Source organism: Saprolegnia parasitica, assembly GCF_000151545.1.
Source record: "Saprolegnia parasitica CBS 223.65 unplaced genomic scaffold supercont2.32, whole genome shotgun sequence".
Classification (NCBI taxonomy): Eukaryota; Oomycota; class Saprolegniomycetes; order Saprolegniales; family Saprolegniaceae; genus Saprolegnia; species Saprolegnia parasitica.
The window spans coordinates 221,244-235,034 of NW_012156426.1; the positions used below are offsets into that span (position 1 = coordinate 221,244).

Genomic DNA, 13,791 nt, shown 5'->3' on the forward strand with positions numbered 1-13,791 from the left:
CCCGTTGTGTCCTATCGTTCTACGCCACAAATTTCTGGTCGTCGGAAGGCTTGGTAGCATGCTTACGTGGGCTCAGAGGCTGGTAATGAAGCAAGGGTCTAGTGTCGTCAACATCGTCGTCTGCATCACTGTCGGCGTCCAGCGTCGTCGCTGTCTCTTCGAGCACATTGAGCTTGTCATTGCTGTTTTTTGGTTTGCGGCTCCGGAGCAGACCGGAGGCTTTCTGGACGTCGGCCGGCCGGAGCTCAAAGCCGTGCTTCACACACTGCCACTCGACGCGAAAGCAGTTCCACATGCAGCGGCGTAGCACTTCTGCGACTTGCATGACGACCTTGAACTCGGCGCCGACGAGGTCGACCCACTCCCAGTTGGACGTTGCCCAGAGGATGCGAAGGCCGCCGTCGACACCCATCGCGACATAATACACAAACGGGCTCTTGTAGTGGAGCTGCTGACGCAAGTACGGGTAGTGCTGCACTGGTGTGACGACGTGGCTCTCGAGGTCTCGGCTCGGCGCGGGAGCTGGCTGGCAAAGCCCCCAGTCCATGACGACGTCCCAGAAGAACGAGTAGAGGGAGTTGCAGCACGCGCAGAGGAGGAACATGGTCTGTCCATCGAGGACAAGAAAGCTCGTACTTGCAGGCGCCGTGCCAAAGATCGCAGGGAGCGCGCCGACGACGATGACACTAAGGCCCGTTCCGTACTTGAACGTGTTGAGGAGATGCAAGAACTTGTCGTTGGCGAGGGGCGCGCGGCGGTAGGAGATGAGGCATTGCGTCGCGCGAATGAGATATGGCCACGCTGCACAGAGATACGGCAGCGGGTGGGGCTTCATCTTGGCGCCGTACCAGTCCGAATGGCGCCCGTCCAGGGACTCCATGAGCATGAGGACGCCGACCGCAACGTCGTAAAAGACCTTGGACATGGACGTGAGCCCATCGGCGAGAAACACTTCGACGAATGGCGTCTCGGTCATCGGCAGCCGCAGCGTCGCCGTGCCCTTCCAAGAGAGCGGAAACACGCATTTGTAGAGCTTCTTGCCGAGGAACATGCGCGCGCGCCGGTGCAAGACATCAAACGGCGCGAAGAGCAAGAGCAGCACCACCAGACAGTAGAAGACGAGCGCGACCTCGTGGAACTTGGCCATGACGAGCACGAGGCTGCGGCGAAAGGCGATGTAGAGCAGCCCGAGGATGCCGAAGAGGAGCGCCGCAAAGGCGCCGAGGCCACGCGCCGTCGGGAGGTCGCCGTCCTTGGCGCCCATGACGCGTTCGAGCGGGAAGCCCATGCGCTGGAAGACATAGAGGTTTCCGGCAGCGCCCAGCAGGAAGACGTTGACCGCGAGCGGCCCGCCGAAGAAGGACGCGACCTCCGATGGCATCGCAAAGAGTGGCTTCTCCGGTAACGTCATCCGGATGAGTCAACCGTTACGCCGCAGGTTTCTAGAAGTCGACGGCAGCAACCAGCCTACCGGTAATAGCCGCGACCGAGAGAGTAGAGCCATCGTGTCCTCGGCGCCTCCTGGTGGCACGCAGTATAGCTGCTTATACGATTCGACGCGAAGGGCCATGGATGCGCCAGTGGTCGTTGGTGGTATGGACAGCACGACCTGCCTCCAAGACAACTCGTGATGCAGCGCGGGTCGTCTGCCATGTGACGTCGGGCGTCATGTATTACGTGCACCCAAGGTGATCGTGGCCACTCGCAGCGTGCGCAGAATCCGTGCAGAGGAGGATCGGCCACTTGCTGCTCTACCGGTACTCAGCAGACAGCCTCCGCTCCCGACTTGCATGGACAGGCGAACACGAGACGGCGGCAACGCATCATGTATTGTTTGGTGTACTATGTGCGCGAATAATAAACTTAAGAATAGATAACGAAGCAAGTGACAGGGTACGGGCGGCCTTCAAGCGGCCATGGTCGGGGCGCCCGTGACTTTGTGCAGCTTGGGCATCATGCCGCCCGAGACAGCGGCTTGGATAATGTTTTGTACGCCGCGAGCGCTAATAAAGTTGTCTTCGAGTCCAAGGAACCGCAGCTGCGGGCAGAGCGTGCTCGATAGGAGAGCGATAACGGGCGCGACACTGTTGTCTGTAATGATGTTGCCGCCCATGCAGAGGTACTTGAGCTGCGGACACGTCCCGGCGCCTAGCGCTTGCATGATGCGCTTCAAGCCCGACTCGCCAATGTAATTCCGGCGCAGGTCGAGGCGCGTGAGGTTCGGCACCGCGCCGGTCCGCAGCAAAGCGGCGATGTCGACAGTGCCTGAGTCTGAGAAGCTGTTGCCCCCGAGCAAGAGATCTTCGAGCAGCGGTGTCGCGCCGCGTTGGAGGGCGCCACAGAGCGCGTGGATTCCGTTATCCCGACATGTGTTGGTGAACGACGAGACAAGGCGCAGGCGACGGAGTTTAGCACCCGCACCCAGGAAAAAAGCGCTGGCGAGCTTCGAAACGACGCGCTCGCCGACATTGTCCTGGGAGATGTCGAGTTCGCTGCAGCCCCAGGCATGTAGCGCAACATCGCTGTCCATGCAGTTGTCGTCGCTGATCTTCGATGGGTTGTACACTTCGAGGCCCTCAAGGTTCTTCAATTGGACCAGGAAAGCCTCCTTTTGGAGCTCGAACGCGGATGCAAGGGCGCGCACCGTCACACGCAGCGTCACGACGCACGTAGGCAGCAGCTGGGCGGCCTTCCTGCAGACCGCGACGTGTCGAAGTGCGTCTGCGCCATCCAGAAAGCTGTACACATGGCGTACAATATCGTCGTTGTGGCACAAGAAGACCGACGGCTCGGCCGTTGAGCTCGTCTTCTGTCGCGAGGACCGAGGGCACTCGTCATTGGTGGCGGGTTCGTGCATGTTCTTGCGCTTGTGCTTGGCCGTTGCGGCCTCGTGGTAGCTTAGAGACACGAGGCTCTGGAGGCGCCGGCGCAGCGTGTTGACGTCTTTGTACTCTTCAAATGACGCAGCGCGGCTGTAGAGGCTGAGCTCGATGCGCTTAGCGAGCGATGGCGTCTTCTCATCCCAGACGTCGCTGGCACCCCGCGGCTTTGTGCGCCTCGTCATGGCGATGATGCGCTGCACCATGAGGCGTCGCTCAGGCAAGTCGTTGGCCGACTGCCACTGCACGAGGTCCATCGTGTAGCGGTCGATATCAGTCGCCCACGTGAGAGTCTTGGGTGTAGCGTCCAGTATTGTCGTTGCCATCGTGGCTCGTCTGTCTCGGGTCGCGCGAGTTGTCAAATGATTGCTATGTTCGAGTTGCTCAAAATATCGAACGCTGGAAAAACGAAAAACCCACTGGTCGTGCCACGTTTGGCCCAAAAAACGCGTCTTTAACCTGCACCTCGGACGCGTAAAACCGATCACCTTGGGTTGACTATCGGATAGCCGTGGAGATGGCGCGGAAGGTTTCGAAAGCAGCTGGTGCAATACAAACATCAAGTATGGCCTGGGCGCCCAGGCCGCGCCGGTTCCGGATTACTTGGCGTTTGTATGGCAGGTCCCACCAGGTGGCCGCTCCTCTTCGTTGAACACAACGTGCGATTCCACGGTGATTTTATGGACGGGCCTATACAATTCCTCCAATGTCTTTGATTTCCCGCAATTTTATATTCCAAACAGACCAGGGTATTAATATCCCGAGTGCCTTCGAATCGAAGCTGCGCTGCTATAAATAGACGCGGATCCAAAGAAGATTTATTTTATTACAAAGATTCAGGCCATCCACGCCTCGACTAGGAGAAGCGTCTCCTCGGTAACCCGCCGGGTGGCGATCCACGCCGAGAGGGCGGCCATGTCGACGAGCGGAGGCGACGAAGTAGTAGCTTCCGGTGGCGTCGATACCTCGGCGACGACGAGACTGTCAAAGGCGTCGGCGCAGGTGGCGCAGTGCGTGGCGTCGCCCAGCACAACTGAGACGGCGGCCTGCATGCACGTGAGGTAGTAAGCTATTACGCGAAGATGTGTAAACTCGATCAAGCAGCTCGGGCAAACGCACCTGCCTCGGAGCCGTCATCGAAAGAAAACGTTGAGGCAAGTGCGAGGCGACGGAGGAGGGCCGGCACGTTCGCCCGTGCAATGACAAAGATGAGCAGCGGGATGAGCACGTCTGCGTTCAGAGATGGGCATCCTAGCTGCCCAACCTCATTGTGCATTGTGTGCATGGCGTCGAGCACGGCAGCGACGACACCGCCTGGTGTGACTTCGACAGCGATGCGAGCGATCGCAGCCTCAGTCGCTGGAAGACTCCCAGCAGCGACCACGGTTGCGGGAGCACCAAGGGTCGTCAAATCGACGCTCGAGGTGGCGTGGCCGAAATGGTAGAGTTGGCGGGAAAAGCCGGGGGTGGTCTGAACCTCATAGGCTGCGGCGATCTTGGCGATGGCCGAGAAAACCGTATGGTGGACGCACATGCGCAAGGCGGACGACGCAGCCCCCTCGCCAGTCGGACACTGAAACTCATCCTGCACCCGAAGTGCAAAATAACGTTCAAAGGCGAGGAGTGTCTTGGGCGGCGGCAGGTGCGTGACGCGGATGCCCGTGACATAGATGCGGTCCGTCGTTGCCGGAATCAAGCTCGTCAGGCCGGGTACGAAGACGTGGTCAAGATCCGACGCATTATTCCCCGACTCGATCCCGAATGTCGCCTCGGCATCCGCAAGGAGCTTCGCTGCCCAGTCGCGTAGCAGCCGACCGCAGCGTGTTCGGGTGTCACTGACGCAGCGCCGAAATGCATTGAGGTGGGACACGGGGAATCGACCACCAGAGGACGCTGCTGCTGATGTCGCAGCCTGCAGGGCACCGAGAACAGTCGCCACTTCTTTTGGCTTCGCCGCATCCACGCACCCAAGCTCCTCGTCGTTCGTCGGCATCGCGAGGATGACGCTGTACGCGTGGCGCATAGCTGCTTCGAGGTGCGTTCGTCGGTGTCGTAGCATTGAATGCGGAACGTTGCTTTCGATGAGGCTCGTGACCGGTGATGTCCACGTGGCGTCCAGTATGGCCTCCACGAGATGCTTTGTCGGGCTCGAGGCAAGGGCTTGCACGAGGTCCTCGGTGGCTTGGAGCCGCGACCGGAGCAAATCCACAACGCACGCCTCCATTTCTACTTGCAGTGAGGTGACTGAGAGCATGAGCACGCTGAGGAAGCGTATCTTTTCGACGCAGGTTCGAGGAAGGCCTTCAGGCGCGAGCGGACGGAGACGTGCGGCCCACTGCGTGGACAAGCGACGGTGTGCAGCGACTGCAGCCTCGTACGAGGCCTCACGCTCGACAAGTATCTCGGTCAGATGCAGTCGGTACTCGTCGATCGCGGCTCGAACCGTCTCGACTTCGGCGTCGTAGTCGCACCCGCGCGCAAGCCGCATGGCGTTCTGGACGAGGCCAAGAAGACGGCCACTCCAGCTACGCTCTACCGCGCGCCTTGCTGGCCTCTCATGCAGCTCGCTTGATGGCGGACCAGCAGGCAGGAAGTCGTCGAGGAGCGCACTGATAGTTGGCCGTGGAGCGCTGTTGTTGCCGTCGTCCATGAGAAACGATCGTTATCCGGTCCGAATTGTATCTTTATCCGGACGAGAGAACCTTGGCGAGAAATCTGCCCGTCCTGTGCAAGCTTCCTGTGCAGGAGTGACATCGTACGAGATATCAATGCTACCGCCATGCCCATACCATCGAATCTGCTTGCTGAGCCGCTGACCGAGCTCAAGTTTCGCGAGACTCCGCGGAGAGACTTGCAGGTCGCCTTACCGGCCAATTTGACCATCGGGATTAGCTCACTGCTGGAGCTGCTTACCACAACCAGTGTGTCGTTCTTGCGGTGAGGCCAATAATGCGATGTGCCTATGCAAAAATTCCTTCAACTGTTGGGACGCGGAACACTTCAACGTACTGCTACAACGCTCGCGCCTCGACAACGCCGAAGTGGGTGTTGATGCCAGTGGGTGTTAATGCTCTCGCCAGCAAGTGTCTTCGGACTCGGAAGGCATTCCTCACCACGGAGCTGTCGTGGCGACATTGGCCTGCTGGCTAGAGGCAAGATAATCCACGTGGGGCAATGCAAAACGTTGGGATCATGGACGACGGATGCCACGACCTTGGCCTGCGTACACTTTAGACAGCTGCGTCGCTGTATACTAATATGCCCTCAGTTGAATCCTACGAGCTCGGACTCGAGAGACGATCTCATTTGCGCCTGCTAGGGATATAGCTTCAACATCGCCGTAACCAAATCCTACGATGGACATAGACACTTGCCTGGTTGGTACTAGCGGTTTTTCTATTGGCTAACAGGAGGTATGGACAGACTCATCGGCGCGCGTACTGCAGCGTAAGCTCGAGTACGGGGGCTTCGTCGCGCACGTTGAAGGACGCAATGCGTTCGCTAATGTCCATGCCCCAGTAGTCGACCTTCTTGTCTTCGAGCGCAGACGTCACTTGCACGCGGCACGAAAGTGTGTTCGGGCCATGCAAGACGCTTTGGAGGCGGATCGCGTAGCAGTGGCGGTTTACTGAGAGGACGGCCGCGGGCCAGCAGTAGAGCGTGAGCTCAACTGTCTGCGGGTCCTCAGGGCCGAGGCGCCCGACGTAGTCGCCGTACATGAAGTCCGAGACGCACGACATTGTCGTTTCACCGTTGGCAAATACTCGGAGGATGTGCGGGTGACCATCGAGGACAAACTCGGACCAAATCGTGGGGAAGAGTGCGTGCTCCGAGGTGATCTAGAAGCCCATAGTTAGCACTCCATCGCCAAGCGAAACGAGGTACGTACGAAGAGCGACGTGCCCTGGACAATCTGCTGGACCGAGAGGCCCATTGAGAGAGCGCGAAAGATAGTCAAGAAGGATGGCGGCGACGAATCGGCAAGGAATGAGACGTTCGTTGACGTCCAGCGCCAGCGGCCATCGAGAGGCGACGGCGTCGTGGTCGACGGCATCGGCGAGTTGATCGCCTATCGAGCCCCACGTCAGTCTCATGCAGATGCCAACCAAAGGCACGTACAAGATACATCTCGCGCATCTGTGCGACAAACCACTCGAACGCAAGCGTTGGGTGGTACGTCTGGATCTTGTGCCGGAGGAGCGAAATGTTGGGGCGCTGCGCGAGCGGGTCTTCAACGAGCCGCAGAATGTCTTGCGCCAAGTGCAGCAGCGTCGTGTCTAGCGGCGCGACGCTCGGGTTGAGCGTCTCGTACGCAAAGCGTATCCACGCGAGGTACTTCTTCTCAAGGTCGCGCTTGTTGAGCAAGCACGCTGCATTCGAGCCGAAAAAGTGGCGCACGGCCGGCATGTGCGTCGTGATTTGGCTCATAAACAGCATGCACGCAGACGCGATCGAGGCTTCAAGGCCCTTGGCTTGCGGTGACGGAGCACGAATGAAGGGCTGAAAGAGCGGCGACGAGATGTTGGGTCCGGTACCGTGGAAGAAGCACTGCTGCATGGTCTCTTCCAGCATCGCGAGCTGCGCGGCGAACGCAGGTACGTCGAGCGTTGAGAGGTAGTAGTAGATGATCGAGAACGCATGCTCCATGTCCGAAATGAGCGCCGACGGCATCGCGTCTTGTTGCATGCTCATGATCGACGATGGCGGTGTCATATTTTCGTCGTCGTTGTCGGAGCCGTGGCTCGAGACACGATAGATGCCTTCGCACTGACACTGCGCCGACGTCTTCTCGAGGTCCTCCGGCGTCTGGCGCTGGCACACTTTGCACGCGCGCCGGTACGACATGACGATGAACGTCGGCGATTGTGTCGTCGCAACCACCCGCAGCATCGAGACGTTGTGGTGGAAGAAGCGCTCAAAGACATAGGCCTACAGTGTTGCCATCAGTGAAGGGTGAGAAAACACTTGACTTGTACGCGAAGGCAGTGGGTCGCGCGACGCTGCTGGCGCGCTGAGCCGCCGACCCAGCGGTAGTGCCACCCGAGCGACGACGTGGCCTTGGGGCTGAATTCGTTGACGCGCACCGACGTTTTCTATTTCAAGGGCGCATGAGCCATGGCTACGTCAAAGCCAATGGCGTACGTCGTCAAAGACATCGTACTGACTCGCAATCCACTCGCCGATTGCGTGCGTCTGTCGACGGAGGTTGGACAAAATTGTCTGCTCGCTGAGCGTGTCGCCGACCTGGAACGGCCGCTCGTACGACGCCTCGAAGCGAAGGTACGTCATGGACTGCTGGACGCGGTCCGCGGGGCCGTGCACGCGCGCGACGACAGACGTGCCGCAGACACTGTTGAAGACATGCGACGGGCAGCAGTGGGGAAAGCATCTACAACAGTCGACGTTGGAGGCGCCAGGCGCAATCTCGCAGCGTACCGCAGGACCTAATGCAATGGCTGAGACGACGATGCAAACACGGCGCTATATTATACCTTGGTGCCGCCGGACCGATGCGTTCTGAAGCCATGGTGCAGCCATGAGAAGACCATTGGGGAAGACGGTCATGCTTACCGGAGGTACTTGGCTTCAAAGATGCTGTCGCATTTGCAGTATTGCGAGAACTCGACCGAGATGGCGCTCGTCACCATCGTTTTGGTGTGTGGTGATGTCCGTGGCCGACGGGGGCGGCAGCGGATTTAACACTGAGCTTGACGTGCATGTCACAGCTGGGCAGATGCCGATGGTAGCTTCGATATCGAAATGCATTTGTCACAGGTTTCAGCTTTGACGGGGAAAAGACCTTGCACGGTCAAAGTATACTCAATTGCAGAAGTACGACCCCGACGTCGAACAACATACCAGAGTGCATATTTCGAAGGCAATTCATTCTCAAGAATATAGAAAAAGACAGGTCCACGCGGTCCTTGTAGCTATGCACGGCTTACCTAAACAGAGACCATCTGCCGCAGTGCTGCGCTGGCGAAAGCCCCGAAGCCAATGGTTCCTGCCGGAGTAATTCGGTACCAGCCGCAGGCCTTTACCGACGACTCTTGAAGTTCGTATGGCGCCAGGGACATGGCGTCGCGAGAGTGGGACAGTGCCACCGCCCGGGTTCGTACGTTGCGTGTCCGAAGAGAGTTGGAGCATGTTTTTGCGCGACTGCGACACCAGAATGATTCCAACTGCAATCGCATCACGCACCGAGGGCCACACATTTCTGCATGTGTAGGCTGGAACACGTCGGACAGACGACAGCGCGACCGGAAGCCCTGGATACGATTACCACACTTGGTGACTGGACTCTTGGGTGGCATCGCTGAATCTTGGGTACTGGTATGCTCCAGCGGCATGTCGCGGCCGTACAAGGAGACCGAGGTGTGTGACGTTATCCTTCTTCAAGGGCTGCATCATCGACATACCAACACTAGTCCCGCCCCCTCCCGGCAAGTGTGCGCACCAGGTCCTTACTATCGTTTTGCGCTTGGACGTACAATGCAGAGGCGAACAGCCAAGATGACTACGGTGGGACTCTGCACCAGAAGTCGCCAACCACGTGTATGCACCGGCGCCCGTTGCGTGATGATGCCACCTCTACACTGTGGTTGAAGGCGACGTGAGCGTGGCACCAAAAGGTATGGCTTGTCTATGAGATTGTGCGTGGAATCTCTCAAGTGCAGACTTGTGAAAAAGACGTGGTTGGTCTTATTCCTCCTTCTCTACCGCCGCGCCTCGCAGAAACACAAGCCCAACTAACAGTTCGAAGCTCGTTTCGGTACTTGTTTGCTTGCTCAGAGCTGACTAGGTACCAGTACCGTACTGTAGAGTAGCAGTGGTACTGTACGTACTGTAGGGCATCAATTAATGGTACCGGTAGATAGGCAACGATCAACGCGTCACACGCATCGTAAGCAAGCATCAGCAGCAATACGACGGGAGTGCTCGCCGCGGTTCGATGACACGGTGCTTTTTGACACGTCTACGTGAGTGGGTCTGGAAAGGACGCAATGGGCGTGGTCTTGAACTGGTCTCGACTGTCTAGATTGAGCTTATCAGGTCAGGACTCGTATCAGATACGACTGAACCAGAATCGTTTTTCTCGGGCGGTGTTGAGTAACCGCGCCAGAACCATGCATGCGGGGCGCCTCTACGTCCACAGTATCAGCACTGGACGAGTGCAGAAATGCCAAGCATACAAATTGTAGAAGCAGAAGGCAGAACAAAAGGATATTCTATGTGCAACCTACTGGCCCCAACACCCACAAAGCCTCGTCGTCGCAAATCTTGTGTCCATTTGTCCGATGGGCCGTCTCATCACAACTTCAACTCATCTGGTCTAGTCCACAGCAGGTGGTCTGGACCTTCAACGCATTGAAGTCCAGGCCCGCGACGTGGTGAGGACAGACGACAGATAATCGCGGGAAGAAGAGCAATCTACTCTCCATTGAATGGAACAGGTAGCATACCCTGTAGCATACCCTGGGTTTTTCTTGTTGAACATCGATGCAGGAATGTTTTGGTACCTACTCGATACAGTGTATATAAGCAAATATGTACAGTATGGTCGGGAGTGAAATATAGTGTACTAGTATTACGATACCACTTTCGTGCAGCAAGGCAAAGTGCGACTCAAACGTTTGCCTTTAACCAACGCAACACAATGTCTCGTGTCCACAAATAAAGATAGACTCGATACGATCATCCATTTGACGAAGCGAGTTGCTCAACGTACGCGACCGCGTACGTCGAGGCAAACGCGATGGAGCATTCGCAGCCATGTACGCCTCTCAGCTGCCCAAGGCGACGCATTTTTCTTCCGCTTTTCATTGAAGCCATTATTCAAGGCGCCAATCGGGTGCATCGTAGACCCCGCGTCACATTGCGTGTTCATGGTGCGTCGCCGATTGTTGACAAAAATCGCGCTGCTTCGAACCCCGAGCTGATGCTTAAAGCTGCTGCTCTTCGGACCGTGCCACGCTTCTTTCTTCACTGTAGGGAAAACGCGCCGACCAGGAAGAAGAGGAAGAAAACACATAAATGCGAACCGATACCAGTTCTTTCTCAACGTACGCCCTCTCCGTTTTCTACCGGTATCTTGAACTGTCGAGAAAAATGCCGAGAAAAATGCGCCTTCACCCCTCCGATACCGACGTTGTCGTGTAGAGCTGGATGCAGCACACCACCCCAGCTCAGGGTTATTCGCGCACTCAACTACTCTCTATTCATTAAACAAACCAGCGGCGCGTCCAGCAACACTATTGTTGCAATGTGCATCTGCGCATTGAGAGTCCGAATAACGCTTGACAATGTCGGTTGGAGGCGCACTCGCACGTCGACTGGCAAAGCCATCGGAGAGCTCGTGTTGCAGCCGCGTTTGGAGCCCTGTCGGTCGCTCTTTCTGGTGTACGCGAGACCAAATGCATGAATATGCATATGTCCTTGGCAAAACCAAATGCTTTGACTTGGTGCAGCACTCTCGTGTGCGGCCGCACGCGAGCCTAGGGCAACACTAACGTTAGTACTAGTATACTTGTATCTGCCGCCCTGTGCTCAAGTTGCCTCGTATCCGTAATTGCAGTTCCCCCGTTATCCGTACATGGACGGGGAGCTGTCCATTTTGCGATCCCCGCCGAAGCAACATGACGCCAGAGACCGCAGCCTACGCAACCAAGGCTAGTGACTTGCTCACAGACATTGAGCGCGGCCAGCGCATCTTGGCAGGCGGCTCGCTCGTCTCGACGGCGCCCGGCATGGTGCACGCGACGCTCGTCTGGAAGCAGCGTGACCTCATCAATGGCACGAACGTTGTGACGCAGGCACAGCACATCGTCCATGGCGACACGGTCTTCCGCGGTCTTCCCACGAGCTACGACGCCAAGGCTGTGAGCGTGTCGCCTTCGCAGAAGCTTCGCCTCGTCGTGACGGACGCCGAAGACAAGACGTACCGCTTCAGCTTCTTTGACGCGCACCACTTGGTGGCTGTGCACCACACGACCAAGGACCTTCACGGCGCGCTCTACACTGGCCCCACGGACGGATCGATTGTGTGGTCGGGGGACGAGTCGAGTGTGTACTACCTCGCCGAGCGCAAGGAGAAGGAGGGCAAGTCCTTTTGGGCGAACGCAAACAGCAAGCCGACGCCCGCAACGGACGCCGACCTCCGGGGCACGCAGTACGACCGCAAGCCCGACTGGGGTGAACAGAACGTCGGGAAGCGCACATCGCGCATCTTTCGCCTATCGTTGGCATCCGGCAAGATCGACGAGGTGCCCGGCGTCCCCGACGACCTTACGATTGCGGAGCTCGAGTTGCACGCGGGCGCCAACATGCTTCTCTTCACGGGTATCGCCACGACGCGCCGCCTCGGTCTCATCTACTGCTACAACCGCGTAAAGCACGTGTACGTGTTGCCACTTGGGACGGACGATGCTGTCGCTGCGCCGCTCGTGCCCGATTCGGTCTGCGGCACGACGCGGTCGGCGCGCGTGTCGCCCGACGGCCGCTCCGTAGCCTATCTCGGCACGCGCGACGTCCCGACGCACAACACGACGAGTCTTCTCTGCGTCGTCGACTTCGCGTCGCGCGCCGAGCGCATCGTGGTCGATGTTGTTGACGAGCCGACACCTGGCTACTCGTCGACGCCGTCGTCGGCGTTCAACGGTCTCTACATGAACGCGCTGCTTCCCCGTTGTTGGTCGGTTGACGGCCAACACATCCTCTGCAACACGGAGGTTGGCGCCCGTGGCATCTGGAAGCGTATCCACGTTGGATCGGGCGTCGTGTCGTCTCCGACGTACCTTCTCGGCGACTCGACGGGCCACGAAACGCTTCTCGACGTCACAGGGACCACAGCGCTCGTCGCCGTCTCCACACCGGTGGCACCACCGGCCGTGTACATTGTGCAACTGGACGCGACGTCGCTAAATGTCGTCGGCCGAATGCTCCTCGACGACCAGGCGCCGACGCGCCACATTGCGTCGTGGGCAGTGGAAGCTGTGCCGTCCGTGGCGATTCCAGGCACGCACTTTTCGCCGTTGGCCGCGAGCTCGACGCCGCTGCTGCCGCAAGTCGAAAGCTCGGCGCCGTACGAAGCCATCGTGGTCCTCCCGTCGACGCCAGCGCCCGCCGACGGCTTCCCTGTTGTCCTCGACCTCCACGGCGGCCCGCACGGCTACGCACCAGCGACCTACCCGTGCACCGTATGACTACCTCTGTGCGCTTGGGTTCGCCGTCGTGACGGTCAACTACCGCGGCTCGACGGGCTACGGCCGCCTCGCACTCGAATCGCTTGTCGGGCGCGTCGGGACGCAGGACGTCGGCGACTGCCACCGCGGGCTCCTCCACGTCCTCGACACATACAAGGGTACGCTGAACGCGAACCAAGTCCATGTCTCGGGCGGCTCGCACGGCGGCTTTCTCGGCGCCCACCTCATTGGTCAGTACCCGGGCTACTACCGTTCGGCTGTGCTTCGAAACCCCGTGACGAATGTCGTGAGCCAGATCTTCACGAGCGACATTCCGGACTGGGGCCTTGCAGTCACGGGCCTTGGCGCGTTCGAGTCACTCGTCGCGACGGCGGCCGTGACCCCGACGGTCGGCGACAACGGCAACCGCCTCGCGTGCCTCGCGCGCATGTGGGAAATGTCGCCAATGGCCAACGGCCTCACCAAGGTCTCGACACCCGTGCTCTTTGGTCTCGGCGCCAAGGACCTGCGCGTGCCGCCGACCGAAGGTCTCCAGCTCAACGACTCGCTGTCGCACCACGGTGTGGAAACGCGCGTGCTGTGGTACCCCGAAGACTGCCACCCGCTTGATTCGGTCAAGACGTACGCCGACTTCGCCGTCAACTGGGCGCTTTGGCTCCACGCCCACTCCGCGTAGGGTAGTTAGTCGGCCCATGCGCCGTCCTCGATTT

The 13,791-nt window shown here is 58.7% G+C and overlaps 5 protein-coding genes across 5 annotated transcripts; 1 reads left to right on the forward strand and 4 right to left on the reverse strand.

The window, feature by feature from the left end:
- Positions 1-19: 19 nt before the first annotated feature.
- Positions 20-1,394, reverse strand: SPRG_07671 (hypothetical protein; the record flags this gene model as incomplete). The annotated part of the gene is made up of 2 exons (XM_012346949.1): positions 113-1,394; positions 20-61 (listed from the first exon to the last, which is right to left on the reverse strand). The coding sequence occupies exons 1-2, from the start codon at positions 1,379-1,381 to the stop codon at positions 20-22; spliced, it is 1,311 nt and encodes a 436-aa protein (XP_012202339.1). The 5' UTR covers positions 1,382-1,394.
- Positions 1,395-1,808: 414 nt separating this feature from the next.
- Positions 1,809-3,233, reverse strand: SPRG_07672 (hypothetical protein). The gene has a single exon (XM_012346950.1). The coding sequence runs from the start codon at positions 3,203-3,205 to the stop codon at positions 1,907-1,909; it is 1,299 nt and encodes a 432-aa protein (XP_012202340.1). The 5' UTR covers positions 3,206-3,233; the 3' UTR covers positions 1,809-1,906.
- Positions 3,234-3,679: 446 nt separating this feature from the next.
- SPRG_07673 (hypothetical protein) lies at positions 3,680-5,424 on the reverse strand. Its single transcript, XM_012346951.1, has 2 exons — positions 3,999-5,424; positions 3,680-3,948 (listed from the first exon to the last, which is right to left on the reverse strand). Exons 1-2 carry the CDS (start codon positions 5,365-5,367, stop codon positions 3,716-3,718), a joined length of 1,602 nt encoding a protein of 533 aa, XP_012202341.1. The 5' UTR covers positions 5,368-5,424; the 3' UTR covers positions 3,680-3,715.
- Positions 5,425-6,195: 771 nt separating this feature from the next.
- SPRG_07674 (hypothetical protein) lies at positions 6,196-8,545 on the reverse strand. Its single transcript, XM_012346952.1, has 8 exons — positions 8,451-8,545; positions 8,372-8,396; positions 8,316-8,323; positions 8,022-8,268; positions 7,856-7,972; positions 6,999-7,808; positions 6,769-6,948; positions 6,196-6,718 (listed from the first exon to the last, which is right to left on the reverse strand). The coding sequence occupies exons 1-8, from the start codon at positions 8,525-8,527 to the stop codon at positions 6,305-6,307; spliced, it is 1,878 nt and encodes a 625-aa protein (XP_012202342.1). The 5' UTR covers positions 8,528-8,545; the 3' UTR covers positions 6,196-6,304.
- A 2,970-nt stretch (positions 8,546-11,515) lies between these two features.
- Positions 11,516-13,757, forward strand: SPRG_07675 (hypothetical protein; the record flags this gene model as incomplete). Its single annotated transcript, XM_012346953.1, has 2 exons — positions 11,516-13,015; positions 13,059-13,757. 2 exons carry the CDS (start codon positions 11,516-11,518, stop codon positions 13,755-13,757), a joined length of 2,199 nt encoding a protein of 732 aa, XP_012202343.1.
- Between the last annotated feature and the right edge of the window lie 34 nt (positions 13,758-13,791).

Bases quoted from the DNA above. Each gene is read 5' to 3' on its own strand.
- SPRG_07673 (XM_012346951.1), bottom strand. From the start codon at position 5,367: ATGCGGCTTGCGCGCGGGTGCGACTACGACGCCGAAGTCGAGACGGTT. The intron at 3,949-3,998 runs GTGCGTTTGCCC...TTCGCGTAATAG, and splicing joins CGATGACGGCTCCGAGGCAG to CTTACTACCTCACGTGCATG.
- SPRG_07672 (XM_012346950.1), bottom strand. From the start codon at position 3,205: ATGGCAACGACAATACTGGACGCTACACCCAAGACTCTCACGTGGGCG.
- SPRG_07674 (XM_012346952.1), bottom strand. From the start codon at position 8,527: ATGGTGACGAGCGCCATCTCGGTCGAGTTCTCGCAATACTGCAAATGC. The intron at 7,973-8,021 runs GTACGCCATTGG...CCCTTGAAATAG, and splicing joins AGTACGATGTCTTTGACGAC to AAAACGTCGGTGCGCGTCAA. The intron at 6,719-6,768 runs GTACGTACCTCG...ATGGGCTTCTAG, and splicing joins TCCAGGGCACGTCGCTCTTC to ATCACCTCGGAGCACGCACT.